The 14,001-nt window shown below is 38.2% G+C and overlaps 1 protein-coding gene across 10 annotated transcripts in view; it reads left to right on the top strand.

The window, feature by feature from the left end:
• Positions 1 to 14,001, top strand: part of Arhgef9 (Cdc42 guanine nucleotide exchange factor 9) — a 304,200-nt gene that overhangs the window by 238,670 nt on the left and 51,529 nt on the right. For all 10 annotated transcript variants that reach the window (XM_050129946.1, XM_050129945.1, XM_050129937.1 and 7 more), the window contains one exon: positions 9,044 to 9,223. In XM_050129946.1, the coding sequence (XP_049985903.1) occupies positions 9,044 to 9,223 (180 nt within the window). The remainder of the gene's footprint in view (positions 1 to 9,043; positions 9,224 to 14,001) is intronic.

The following is a 14,001-nucleotide window of genomic DNA, read 5'->3' as shown; positions in this document are numbered from 1 at the left end:
CAGATTTATTTTTGGCTTTTTGGTGACTTTCACACTGATTTCCAGAGTTGCTATACCAGTCTGTGATCGCAACAGTGAATATGGGTTATGCTTTCCCTTCATCCTCACAAGCATTTGTTATGAGTTGTTTTCTTGACCTTAGCCATTCTGGCTGTTGTGAATTGAAATCTCAAAGGAGAGGATTGTTATCTAGAATATATAAAGAACTCAAAAAATAAAAAGTAAACAAGTGACCCAATTAGACACCGAACTATTGATTTGAGCAAAGGATTCTCAAAAGAAGAAATTAAAATATATCAATTAAAAATATAACTAAGAGATATATTTAAAAAAAGCTATTCCTTATCCTTCTGAATTCGAGAAATGCAAATTAAAACTACTTGGAGATGACATGGTACTCATAGTATCTTTTAAGAATGATATCTTCTCATGTGAGGCATCAGTCTATAACATCCATCACTCTAAACAATTTAACAATACTTTCTGGATATCCTTTTTATTTTTAAACCATGTCTTTTATATCCTAGGCTGGACTTGAACTTCTGGTTTCTCACCTCTACAACTCAAGTTCTGGGAGTGGAATGCATTGCCATACCCAGTTTACTTTGTGGTGAGGATCAAATTCAAGGCTGGATTCATGCTAGGCAAGCCCTCCACCAACAACTAAAACCTCAGACTTGTGAAGTATCTCTGATGTGTTGCAGGCTGCTGGTCCTCTGAAAGGGTGTCTCAGAACTGAACACTGCTCTCCCACAGTTGTATTACTGCTCAAATTACCCCTCTCTTTTGTTTGCCTCAGTCTTTTTGTCTTTTTTCTAACGTAAGATAGCATTTATATTTTGATCCATCACATTTCATGACCAGCTCATCTTAAAACTTACATACTTTCAAAAATGTGTGAAAGAGAAGCCACAGTCCACTGCTATGTAAAATTCATAGTCAGTACACAGTCAAAGTAAAGGAAGCTAATGATCTCATTTGATCTCTCTTCTCCCTACCGTATTATTATACCTGATCCTTTATTTTCTTTTTGAAGAGCCTTCTAAATATTGGAAAATACTACACCTAAAGGAGACATTTAGAGAACAATAAATTTCCTTTCCTGGTAGTTATATATTTTGTTCTTTGTATTTTTCTGGAAATACTTATTCTTACTTTGAATAATGAAGACAATTTTAAAAATCAGAGTTTGAAAGTAAAAAAAAAGCTGGCAAAAATGTAAAAATATAACAGAATTGTACTTGCATTAATTCCCTGTCATTAACTTTCAGAAAGTACTCTACCACCCTCCATTCTTCTTAATATAGAGGTAAATTTCAGTGTACATAATAGGAAGAAAACAAGTTACTTCACAATGATAATGAAAATATTAGGAGAATTGGGAAGCTTCACTGGCATTTCCTATCTTTCTCTTTTTTTTTACATTTAAAACAATCTTATTTTGCATACCAATCCCAGTTCTCTCTCCTTCAGGTCCTCCTGCTCTCTCCACCTTCTCCCCACCCCACCCCATCCACACCTCAGACAGGGTGAGGCTTCCCATGGGGAGTCAACAAAGTTGGCCTCATAACTTGAGGCAGGACTAAGGCCTTCCCCACCATATCTAGGCTGAACAAGGCATCCCTCCTTAGGGAATGGACTCCAAAGAGCCACTTCATGCACTAGAGATAAATACTGGTTCCACTGTTAGTGGCCCTACAAACTGCTTAAGCCACACAACTCTTACCCACATTCAGAGGGCCTTGTTTGGTTTTAGGCAGGTTCCCCAGGTGTCAGTCTGGAGTCAGTGAGCTCCTACTAGCTCAGGTCAGCTGTTTCTGTGGCTTTCCCATCATGGTCTTGACCCCTTTGCTCATATTATTGCCCCTCCCTCTCTTCAAATGGACTCCTGAAGTTCAGCCCAATGCTTAGCTGTGGATCTCTGCATCTACTTCCATCAGTTACTGATGAAGGTTTCATGCAGATAATTAAGTTAGTCATCAATCTGTTTACAGGGGAAATGCAGTTAAGGTACGGTCTCCACTCTTGTTTAGATTCTTAGCTGGGGTCATCCTTGTGGATTCCTGAGATTTTTTTTTTCCTCTACTGCCTGGTTTCCTCCTAACCCCATAATGGCTCCCTCTTTCAAAGTATCATATCCTTGCTCCTCTTCTCTGTCCTTCACCCAACTCTACCTTTCCAATCGTTCATATTATTTCCCCATTCCTCTTCTCCCCTCTCCACTTCCCTACCAACCTCCACTCTCTCCCCATGCCATCAATTTACTAAAGAGCGCTTGTCTACTTCCCCTTCTCGGGGATCCATGTATGCCTCTCTTAAAGTTCTCATTGTTTCCTGCCTTCTCTGGGTTTGCTTACTGTAGGCTGGTTATTCTTTGTTTTATGACTAATATCCACTTATGAGTGAGTACATACTGTGTTTATCTTTCTGTGTCTGAGTTACCTCACTCAGGAAGGCTTTTTCTAGTTCCATACATTTGTCTGTAAATTTCAAGATGTCATTGTTTTTTTACCATTCCATTGTGTAAATGTATCACACGTTCTTTATCCATTCTTCAGATGAAGGGCATCTAGGTTGTTGCAAGATTCTGGCTATTATGCATAATGCTGCTGGGAACATAGTTGAACAAATGTCCTTGTATGAGTACACATCCTTTGGGTGTATGCTCAAGGATGTTATTGCTGGGTCTTGAGGTAGATTGATTCCCAATTTTCTAAGAAACTGCCATACTGATTTCCTAAGTGGCTGTACAAATTTACACACCCACCAGCAATGGATGAGTGTTCCCCTTACTCAGCATCCTCTCCAGCATGAGATTTCATTAGTGTCTTTGATCTTAACCATTCTTACAGGTTTAAGATGGTGTCTCAGAGTTCTTTTGATTTGCATTTCCCTGATGACTAAGGATTTTAAGCAGTTCCTTAAGTGCTTTTTTCTCTGTTGAGCATTGTTTAGATCTGTACCCCATTTTTAATTAGATTATTTGATATGTTGAATCTAGTTTCTTGAGTTCTTTGTATATTTTGGAGATCAGCCCTCTGTCAGATGTGGGGTTGGTGAAGATATTTTTTCCCATCCTGTAGGTTGCTGTTTTGTCTTGTTGACTATGCCCTTTGCCTTACAGAAGCTTTTCAGTTTCAGAAGATCTCATTTATTAATTGTCGATCTCAGTGTCTGTGCTACTGGTATTATATTCAGGAAGTGGTCTCCTTTACCCCTTTACCAGTGTGTTCCAGGCTACTTTCTACTTTCTCTTGTATCAGGTTCAGTGTAGCTGGAATTATGTTGAGGTCTTTGATTTTAGTACATGAGGATAGATATGAATCTATTTGCATTCTTCTGCATGTCGACATCCAGTTATGCCAGCATAATTTGTTGAAAATGCTTTTTTCCATTGTATAATTTTAGTTTCTTTGTTAAAAATCAGTTTTTTATAAATCTGTGGATTAATATTGGAGTCTTCTATTTGATTTTAATGCAGTGGTCCACCTGTCTGTTTTTATGCCAATACCAAGCTGTTTTCATTACTGTAACTTTATAGTAGAGTTTGAAGTCAGGGATGGTGATACTTCTGGGAGTTTCTTTATTGTATAGGATTGTTTTTGCTATCCTGGTTCTTTTGTTTTTCCAGATGAAGTTGAGTACCGTTCTTTTAAGGTCTGTGAAGAATTGTGCTGGGATTTGATGGGAATTTTGTTGAATCTGTATATTTTGGAAAGATTGCCATTTTCATTATGATGATCCTACCTATCCAAGAGCATGGGAGATTTTTCCATTTTCTGATATCTTCTTCAATTTCTTTCTCTAAAGACTTAAAGTTCTTGTTTACAGGTCTTTCCTTTGTCTGGCTAGAGTTACTCCAAGAAATTTTATGTTGTTTGTGGCTATTGTGAAGGGTAATGCTTCTCTGATTTCTTTCTTAGCCTATGTAACATCTGATTTTTTGAGTTAATATTGTATCCTGCCACATTAGTGAAGATGTTTATCAGCTGTATTTGTTCCCTGGTCGAGTTTTTGGGGTCACTTATGTAAACTATCATCTGCAAATAGTGAAAATTTGACTTCTTCCTTTTTCATTTGTATCCCTTTGATTTTCTTTTATTGTCTAACTGCTCTAGCTAGAACTTCGAGTACTATATTAAATAGATAGAGAGAGTGGACAGCCTTGTCTTGTTCTTGATTTTAGTGGATTGCTTTGAGTTTCTCCCTAGTTTGATGTTGTCTGTTGGCTTGCTGCATATTGATTTTATGATGCTTAGGTATGTTCTTTGTATCCATGATCTCTCTAAGACACCCTCACAAAGGGGTGTTGTATTTTGTCAAAGACTTTTTCAGTATCTAATCAGATGATCATGTGGTTTTTTCTTTCATTTTGTTTATATGGTGGATTACATTGATGGATTTTCATACGTTGAACCATCCCTGCATCTCTGGAATGAAGCCTACTTGATCATGGTTGATGATTTTTCTGGTGTGTAACCTTGGATTCGGTTTGCCAGTATTGAGCATTTTTGCATCAAAGTTCATGAGGGAGATAGGTCTGTAATTCTCTTTCTTAGTTGCATCTTTTTGTGGTTTGGGTACAGGGTAACTGTCGCCTTGTAAAAAGAGTTTGGCAGTGTCCCCTCTGTTTCTGTTTAGTGGAACAATTTTGAGGAATATTGGTATTAGCTCTCCTTTGAAATTCTGGTAGAATTCTGCTCTGAAATCATTTGGCCATGGGCTTTTTTTTTTTGTCTGGGAGACTTTTAATGATTGCTGCTATTTCCTTAGCAGTTATAGGTCTATTTAAATTGTTTATCTAGTCTTGATTTAATTTTGGTATGTGCCACCTATCAAGAAAATTGTCCATTTCATTCAAATTTTCCAATTTTGTAGAATACAGGTTTTTGAAGTATGACCTAATGATTCTCTGAATTTCCTCAGTGTCTATTATTATGGCCCCCTCTTTGTTTCTGATTTTAATAATTTGCATATTATCTCTCTGCCTTTTGAATAATTTGTGTCAAGGTTTGTCTATCTTGTTGATTTTTCACAAAGAACCAACTCCTTGTCTCATTGATTCTTTGTATTGCTCTCTTTGTTTCTATTTTATTGATTTCAGCCCTCAATTTGATTATTTCCTGTCATCTACCCTTCCTGCATGAGTTTGCTTTTTTTTTGTTATAGAGTTTTCAGATGTGCTGGTAAGTTGCTAGTGTGAGATTTCTTTATAGAGTCACTTAGTACTATGAACTTTCCTCTTAGCATTGCTTTCAAAGTGTCCAATAAATTTGGGCATGTTATATACTCATTTTTATTGAATTCTAGGAAGTGTTTAATTTCTTCATTTCCTTCTTGACCCAGGGGTGATTCGATTGTTCAATTTCCATGAGTTTGTTGGCTTTCTGCAATTAGTGTTGTTGTTGAATTCTAACTTTAAGCCATGGTGATCTGATAAGATACAGGGGGTTATTCCATTTTTTTTTGTATCTGTTGAGGTTTGCTTTGTTACTGAGTATGTGGTCAATTTTTTTTTCCTTCTTTGGGTTTTGCTTGTGTTGGATTATATATTGCCTGTGTTTTTGTTGGTGTAGCTAGCTTCCTTGGTTTGGAGTTTTTTTTTTTCTTTTAGTACTTTCTGTAGAGTTGGATTTGTGGACAGGTATTGTTTAAATCTGGTTTGTCATGGGATATCTTGTTTTGTCCATTTATAGTGATTGAAAGTTTTGCTTGGTATAGTAGTATGAGCTGGCGTCTGTAGCCCCTTAGTGTCTGCAGAATGTCTATCTCTGATCTGGCTTTCAGAGATTCCATTGGGAAGCCAAATGTAATCCTGATAGGTTTACCTTTATATGTTACTTGGCCTTTTTCCTTTGCATCTCTTACTGTTCTTTCTTTATTCTGTATGTTTAGTGCTTTGATTATTATGTGGCAAGGGGACTTTTTTTTGGTCCAGTCTATTTGGTGTTCTGTAAGCTTTTTGTACTTTCATAGGCATGGTCTTCTTTAGGTTGGGAAATTTTCTTCTATGGTTTGAATACAGTTTCTGTGTCTTTGAGCTGGACATCTTCTCCTTCTTCTATCGCTATTATTTTTAGGTTTGGTCTTTTCATGGTGTCCCAGATTTCCTGGATCTTTTGTGTTAAGAGTTTGTTGGATTTAACATTTTCTTTGACTGACGAATCTATTTCCTCTATCGTATCTTCAGCACCTAAGGCTCTCTCTTCCATCTCTTGTATTCTATTGGCTATGCTTGCCTCACATTTATCTAGATTTTCCATTTCCAGAATTCCCTCAGTTTTTGTTTTCTTTATTGCCTCTATTTCAGATTTCAACTCTTGAGCCATTTCCTTCACCTGTTTGGTTTGTGTGTGTGTGTGTGTGTGTGTGTGTGACTTTCTTTGCTTGCTTCAAGCAATTTGTTGACTTCTTACAATTTTTCTTTTCCTTTTTTTAAATTCAAACATTTTATTTATTTATTTTTTGCTTTATACACTTCAAAATTTCCACCTCCTCCCCTCCTCCCATTTCCTTCCTTCTTCCCCTTACCCCTCCCCCTTCAGTCCTAAGAGAGGGCAGGGCACCCTGCTGTGTGGGAAATCAAAGGTCCTCCCCACTACATCCAGGCCTAGGAAGGTGTGCATCCAAACAGACTAGGATCCCAGAAAGCCAGTACATGCAGTAGAATTAAATCCCAATGCCATTATCAATGGCTTCTCAGTCAGCCCCCATTGTCAGCCACATTCAGAGAGTCTGGTTTGATCACATGCTCCATTCATTCCCAGTCCAGCTGGCCTTGGTGAGCTCCCCTTAGACCAGTTACAGCATCTCAGTGGGTGGAAGAACCCCTCGTGGTCCTGACTTCCTTGCTCATTTTCTTCCCTCTTTCTGCTCTTCAACTGGACCTTGGGAGCTCAGTCCAGTGCTCCAATGTGGGTCTCTGTCTTTCTCCATCCATTGCCGGATGAAGGTTCTATGGTGATATTCAAGATATCCATCAGTTTTCCTCTACTTTTTTAAGGGAATTTTTCATTTCTTCTTTAAGGGCCTTTATCATCTTCATCAAGTTATTTTAAGTTCGTTTTATTCTGCTTTATCGGCGTTGGGATGTTCATGCCTTGCTGATGTAGAACCACTAGTTTCTGGTTCTTTATGTTGTTGTGGTTATTTTGTTTTTTCAAGTCAGAGTTTCTCTGTGTAACTGCCCTGGCTGTCCTAGCTATTGTAGACCAGACTTGCCTCGAACTCACAGAGATCTGCCTGTCTCTGCCTCCTGAATGCTGGGATTAAAGGCGTGCACCACCACCGCCTGGCTGTTGAATGTATTCCTACACTGCCATTGCCCATCTCTTCCTCGAGTGGGGCTTGTGCTTCAGGCGATCCCTCTCCCTCCAATTGGTGCAGGTGGGACTTGGGGCTTAGGTAGTAGCTCTTCCTCCAGGTGCAGGCATGTCTGTGCCGCTGATGGATGCTGATATGACTCGGAAGCTCCTCCAGGCGTAGATGGGGCCTAGATGCAGGTGGTTGCAGATGCCTTGGGGAGAGGTTAGGGGTATGGGAGGCTGCTGCCAGGTCTCTGAGGCTTCGCTGAGTGGAGTGATGCCTCAGGGGTCTAGGGCCTAGTGGATAGGGCCCTCCAGCTGGGAGCCCAGACACTCCCTCTCCACGTGTAGGCAGGCAAGGCTCTGGTGATCTCAGATGTTGTGAGGGGTGGTTAGAGGTGTGGGGAGACTGCTCCCAGATATCTGTGGCTTTGCTGCGTGGGGGTGGGGCAGGGATGTTCCTCCAGGGGCTAAGGCCTAGAGGAGAGCCCTCCCATCAGGGAGCCAAACACCTCTCCAGGTGAGAGCAGGGCCAAGACTCTGGTGGTCTCAGATGCTGTGGGAGATGGTTGGGGGTGTGGGGAGGTTGCTCATAGGTCTTTGTGGTTTTCCTGGGTGGGGGTGGGGCAGGGATGTTCTTCAAGGGGCTAGGGTCTAGAAATTAGGGCCCTCCTGCCAGGGAGCCAGACAATCACCTCTCCAGGTTGGGGTGGCGTCAAGACTCTGGTGGTCTCAGATGCTGTGGGGGTGTTTGGCGATATGGAGAGGCTACCCTCAGATTTCTGGGGCTCTGGTGGGTGGGGGTGGGGCATTTCTGGAGTAGGCTCTAGCCGGGGAACCAGATACTTACCTCTCCAGTCCTATCTTTCTCTTTTATAGACATTACTTTCCATACTGGTGTTGAACTCTGTCACTCTTGCTGCATTCTGGATATAATAAGATATTTGGAACTTTCCTTAAACTTTTCAAATGGGAAGAATGGACATAGCTGTTATCTATTTTCTGAATTGACATCTCAGGGAGTATGCTATCAAGGCCGAATGCTTTTGTCACCATTATGTTAGGACTTTCTTATCAGGCAATGAATTCTTTTCCATTCTCCTTTCATCACCTGCATTCTGTAAGTCCTTGTGAATCTGAAGCAGAAGGGGAATGAGTTCAAGGCGAGTTCAGGCTACATAGACTTTTTCTCAAAGTAAGGAAATGATGGTTTCATTTTTTCAATTCTTGTTTCTTTATTGGAGATTTTTGTGCTTCTACCTTGGTTACTAGATTGTTGTCCATACATGCTATTTTAGTAACTTTTGCTTTAGCAGAACCCATTCACACCTTTGGTATTTTATTCCCTATCAACAAAATATAAGATACCTTTTGGTATTAGAAACTTATTAAACTCAGGTCTTGGGTTTTCTCAGCAAATGTTCTGTCACTGAAATTTATCTCCATCTTCCCCTAATATTCTTAATACAATTAATACTAAGTACAATCTAGGTTCTGGAAAATGGCCCTTGGTCTGTGTTTTTTTTTTTTCTCATCCAAACAGGGAAAACAAACATTCCAGTGTAATCATAGTCGAAGAGTTACTAATTTAATAACTCCCTTCACTAGAACTCCATTCCCCCGTATGAAAATTGGAAATAAGTATTGCCTGCCTACTTCCTGGAATGAAAATGATTCTCCATGTGCTTAGGAACCAGTAGGGGGGACATCCACACCCTGAGCTTTTCCTTTGTCTGCAGGGCTACCTGAAGCAGTGCCGAAAGAGAAGGGACATGTTCAGTGATGAGCAGCTGAAAGTCATCTTTGGGAACATTGAAGACATCTACAGATTTCAGATGGGCTTTGTAAGAGACCTGGAGAAGCAGTACAACAATGATGACCCCCACCTCAGCGAGATAGGACCTTGCTTCCTTGAGCACGTAAGCATCTTATTTTGTTGATTTTAAAGGCAATGTTAGGGAACAATAGAAGGGTATGTGAGATTTCTGGTTCTAGTCAGTTGTGGTGCTCTGGAATGGGGGATGAGTTGTGACATGACTGATTTTGACCCTTCATTTTTAACAAGGTTAGAAGGTTTATAACTTGTTTAGGATTATTTTTCTTTGCTATTATACTCTCTTCTCTCCCAACCTTTTAGGAAGTTATCAAGAGGATTTTTTTCTAACTTTTCTTTTCTTGTTGGGTTCAGCTTCTTTGAGAGCCAATATTTGGGGCAGAATTCAATATATTCATTGCATAATTTGAAAAATAAGACAAGGCCTAGTTCTATAGAAAATAGTTACTGAAAAGTAATGAAAAGTCAGAACTAGAGTATGAGAAGTGGCAAGTGTAACAAAAGGAGCCATGGGTTTAAAATAAGCAAACTAGTGACAATTTGGTACCTGTGCCTGAGCTTACTGGGTAACTTTAGCTCTGTATCTTCATATAGAAGGTGAAAAAAAATTTACAGCGATACCTTTGTGTTTCTCTCTTCTGTGTATTTTCATAAACAATTTAATTTTTGATAATATATTTTAAATTTATTTTATTATTTTATGTACATAGATATTTTACCTGCATGTGTATCTCTGCACCATCTGTATGTGTATGTAGTACCCAAGCTAGCCAAAAGAGGACTTTTACTATGAGTGATTGTGAGCCAACCTGTGGGTGTTAGGAATTGAACCCTGGTCCTCTGGAAGACCAGCTAGTGCTCTGTATTGCTGAGCCATCTTTCCAGCTCTATAAAGTATTTTTTGCAAGAGATAATATATACATGTGTATCAAAATTCAGGCTATACAGAATAAGTTCCTGGGGGCGCAGGGGGGGGTGTTTGTTTTGTCTATGGGAATGTGTGCTAAAGGGGTCTTCTAAGACAACTCTTGTATTCAGTGATTTGCTAAGAAATCTGAAATAACATAGTACATAGCTTGTCCATGACTATGCCTTGTTATAATGAAACAGCTAAAACAACCAAGAAAAGAAAAAAGAGAACACCTAGCCGAAGGTTCTAAGAGTTGTATGAAATGTCTCTAAGAAACTAAAGATTCTGTGTCCAAGATTTCATGGGGGATTGATTATACAGGTAGCCTTTGTATAGCATTGCTAAAATTTCAGATTTTTGGAAGAAAAGCAAATATTTTATATAAACCACATTGCTTCTTCTGTCTGGCACAATGAGCTGTTGTGGCCAGGGCATGGTAAGGATCCTTGTTGGTAGTCAAGTTCTATGATGCTTGCGAAGGGCGAAGTTTTCAAGGAGACCTTTCTACATACAGGACTCCGAGACCTGATACGGTAACTCTTTCTATACAGTATATTGACTAGTTCAGCCATTTCAGATAGTACCTGAGTAGTTTTATAAATCTTACACATGAGCATGACCTAGTAGTTCCATTCCAAAAATTATAGCTAAGAGACACTATAAGAGATCCAGAATGCTCAGGCACAAAATTGCTGAGTGCGTTCAGTGCTGTGTGAGCTGGAGTGAAGTCAGAACAACAAAAACATCAGATGGGACATTTTGTTCTTAGGTATTACGTAAGAGCAGACTAGATATATGTCCTTTATAGCAACACATAGATATAAGTTGTGTTAGGAAAGCAGAACACAGATCAATGTCTTCAACCAGAGGTTTTCTTTTGCATATTCATGTGTGTTATTAGCATTCTTTGGCTCTATCTGCTAAATACCAAATATCGTTTTTCTGTCCAATGGTTATAACAACCTGTACATGTCTTCCTGCATTGTCCTATGTCCCCTAGGGGATAAGAAGACTCTTTTATGCTTTAATATGTTAATGTTAATATTTTATTAATTTGAATTGAATAGTTTTCACATGATAAATGAATGTTATAAAACTGGGATAAATATTTGATAATGATATACTATTCATTTGAAATATTATTTTGCCTTCAAAACTCACATTGTTCTAGAATGTACTTATCTTTATTTTATTGTTTAGAATGTCTTGGGTATAACTTACATATAAGATTCCCCAATATGAGTTATATACGGCAATGAATTTTTTAGTAATTGCAAGTAGTTATGTAACTACCATTCTAATCACGAAGTAGTGGTGCATCCCTTTAATCCCAGGACTTAGGAGGCAGAGGCAGGCAGATCTCTGTGAGTTCGAGGCCATCTTGTTCTACAAAGTAAGTTCCCAGACAGCCAGGGCTGTTACATAGAGAAACCCTGTCTTGAAAAATAAATTAGAATATTTTCATTTCTACATAAAAGTTCTTATCTTTCTTTTATGTTTTAACCCCAGGTTCCTTCAAACATTGATATGCTTTTCATTATCACATTACTGCTTCTTCTAGAATGTCATATAAATGAAATAAAGTGATAGGATGTTTTGTACATGCCCTTTTTCACTTAACACAATGCCATTCATAATGTGATAATTCTACCAGTAGTTGATCTTTTTTACCTATTCACCAGTTAGTGAATATCTTGGTTGCTCCCAGTTATAAATACTTACAAATAAAGTTCCTGTGAATATATTCTAGCATAAGGTTTGGTGGAAACATAAATTTTTATTTTGTCTTTGAAAAATAACTAGAATTAGAATAGCTAGGTTGCATGTAATTTCCATAATTTTATAAGTCTAAAACATTTCCAGTGTTATGCTATTTTACATTTTCACTACTGATGTTTTGTTTCAGGTGTCCTATATAATGATTAACATTTGATATTATTAATTTAAAATGATCATCAATTTCATTAAGTAGAAAGTGATATCTCATTATGGTTTTGAAGAATTTTTAAATTAATATTTTGGGTTAACATACAAAGCAATGAATTTCATTATGGTATTTTCGTACCTATCTATGTGTTATTATACTTCGTTCTAATCTGCTACTCTCTCTCATTGTCACCCCTATGGCTCCTATATGCTTCTGTCTGGTTTTTCCTTCTCAGTATTGTTTTGGTTGCCTATTCACAATCTATCATGTTTCAATAGGGATTTTATAATTGTGTTACTTTTAGTGAGAATGATATTCTACATTTTTGTATGAACAAAAATGTTTTTCTTTGATGTTGTGTTTGTATTTTTATTTTTCCTGAGGCATTTTTTTCTAAGTTACTTTTTCATTTCTTTTTTTACCAACTGGTTATTCAACAGCATACTACTTAGTATCTTAGTCCATTTTATATGGCTATAGCATGATAACTTCTAAAGCAAAGAAATCTGTTTCTTAGAGGTATGGAAGCTAGGAAGTCCCAAAGCATAGTCCTACCACAAAGTATGGCAGGGATCTTCTTGCTATATCATAGTATGGCAAGGACATAGGAGCACATACAAGACAGAAAAGAATGAGTCAAACTAACCATTGGATGTAGAGCTTATAGCTACATAACCAACCCACCTTTGCTCTACTAACATTTTGGGGGGTAATGAAGGGAGATGGCAGATCTTAAATTTCCCTCTTCTTCACTTCGAAGATGTATTTTTATGTTAAAATTTGTTATTTAAAATGCAGCCATTAAAAAATCGCACACTATAATTAACCAGACCCAAAGACTATACAATTCAACGACCTTCTTAATACTATTGAAATGCCAATTAAATTTCAACAAAATTTAGAGTGTGCATTCAAATTATAGTATCCTTCCCTTGGCCTCCTAAAACCATTATTTATGTGCAAAATCCATTTATTGTACCAGTAATTTCTAGGTTTTAGCTAATTACAGCACCAACTCCAAAACTCAACAGTAAGTCTCATTTAAATAAGTTATGAGTGTAAGCCTCAAAGGACCCTTTGTCTTGAGGCAAATGAATTCCAGCTGTGACAATGAGATGAAAATAAGTTCTCTACTTCCAAAATTTATCATCTTATAATCTCCTGTCTACTATGTACCTGCTGAGAAGTCTTTTTTTTTATTTTCTGCTATAAAACTTGAAGTATTTTCTTTTTGTATAATCATTTACATGGTGCTATATTACTGAAGAATATTTTTATAAAAGTACGTGATATAGGTTGACCATATCCCCCATATTCTCCATCTTCTTCTTTCTCAACCATCTTCCTCCCATTAGTCTTCTTGTTTTCCTAGACAGCTTCCCTTTTGCTTTCAGATCACACACACACACACACACACACACACACACACCTGACTTTAGTAATCTCTATAAAATCTAGGAACAAAAATAACGAAAAACATGCAATACTTACTTTCTAAAACCATTTGCATCAATTTTCCTGAAAATGACAAAATTTTATTCTTTATGACTGAAGACATTTTATTATGTATATTGTGATATATTCTTTTTGTTTATATTTTAGCAATGCAATGCTTTTATTAATTCTTAGAGAATTTCATACACTGAATCTTGATCATATTCATCTACAACTCTTCTCCCTAGCTCCTCACAGATCCATCCCTCCTTCTCCCCACACACTCCCCACTTCATATCTCTCCCTCTTTCCTCCTTCCCTCCCTCCCTCCCTCCCTCCCTCCCTCCCTCCCTCCCTCCCTCCCTCCCTCCCTCCCTCCCTCCCTCCCTTCCTTCCTTCCTCCCTCCCTCCCTCCCTCCCTCCCTCCCTCCCTTCCTTTTTACTTTCTTCTTTTGCTTTTTTGGAAGAGACTTTATGGCAGCAGATATTCTAGTTCCCTCGATCTTACAATCTTTTGCCCCCCCCCCCATGGTGTTCCTTGAACTTTAAACGGAGGAGCTGCACTGTGTATACATTGACTTGGAATGGACAC

The sequence above is a fragment of the Alexandromys fortis genome, unplaced genomic scaffold (genome assembly GCF_014885135.2).
Source record: "Alexandromys fortis isolate MF-2015 unplaced genomic scaffold, M_Fortis_MF-2015_v1.1 scaffold_317, whole genome shotgun sequence".
Taxonomy (NCBI): domain Eukaryota; kingdom Metazoa; phylum Chordata; class Mammalia; order Rodentia; family Cricetidae; genus Alexandromys; species Alexandromys fortis.
The sequence above is the reverse complement of the archived record's forward strand: the minus strand, read 5'-3'. Positions and strand labels throughout refer to the sequence as shown.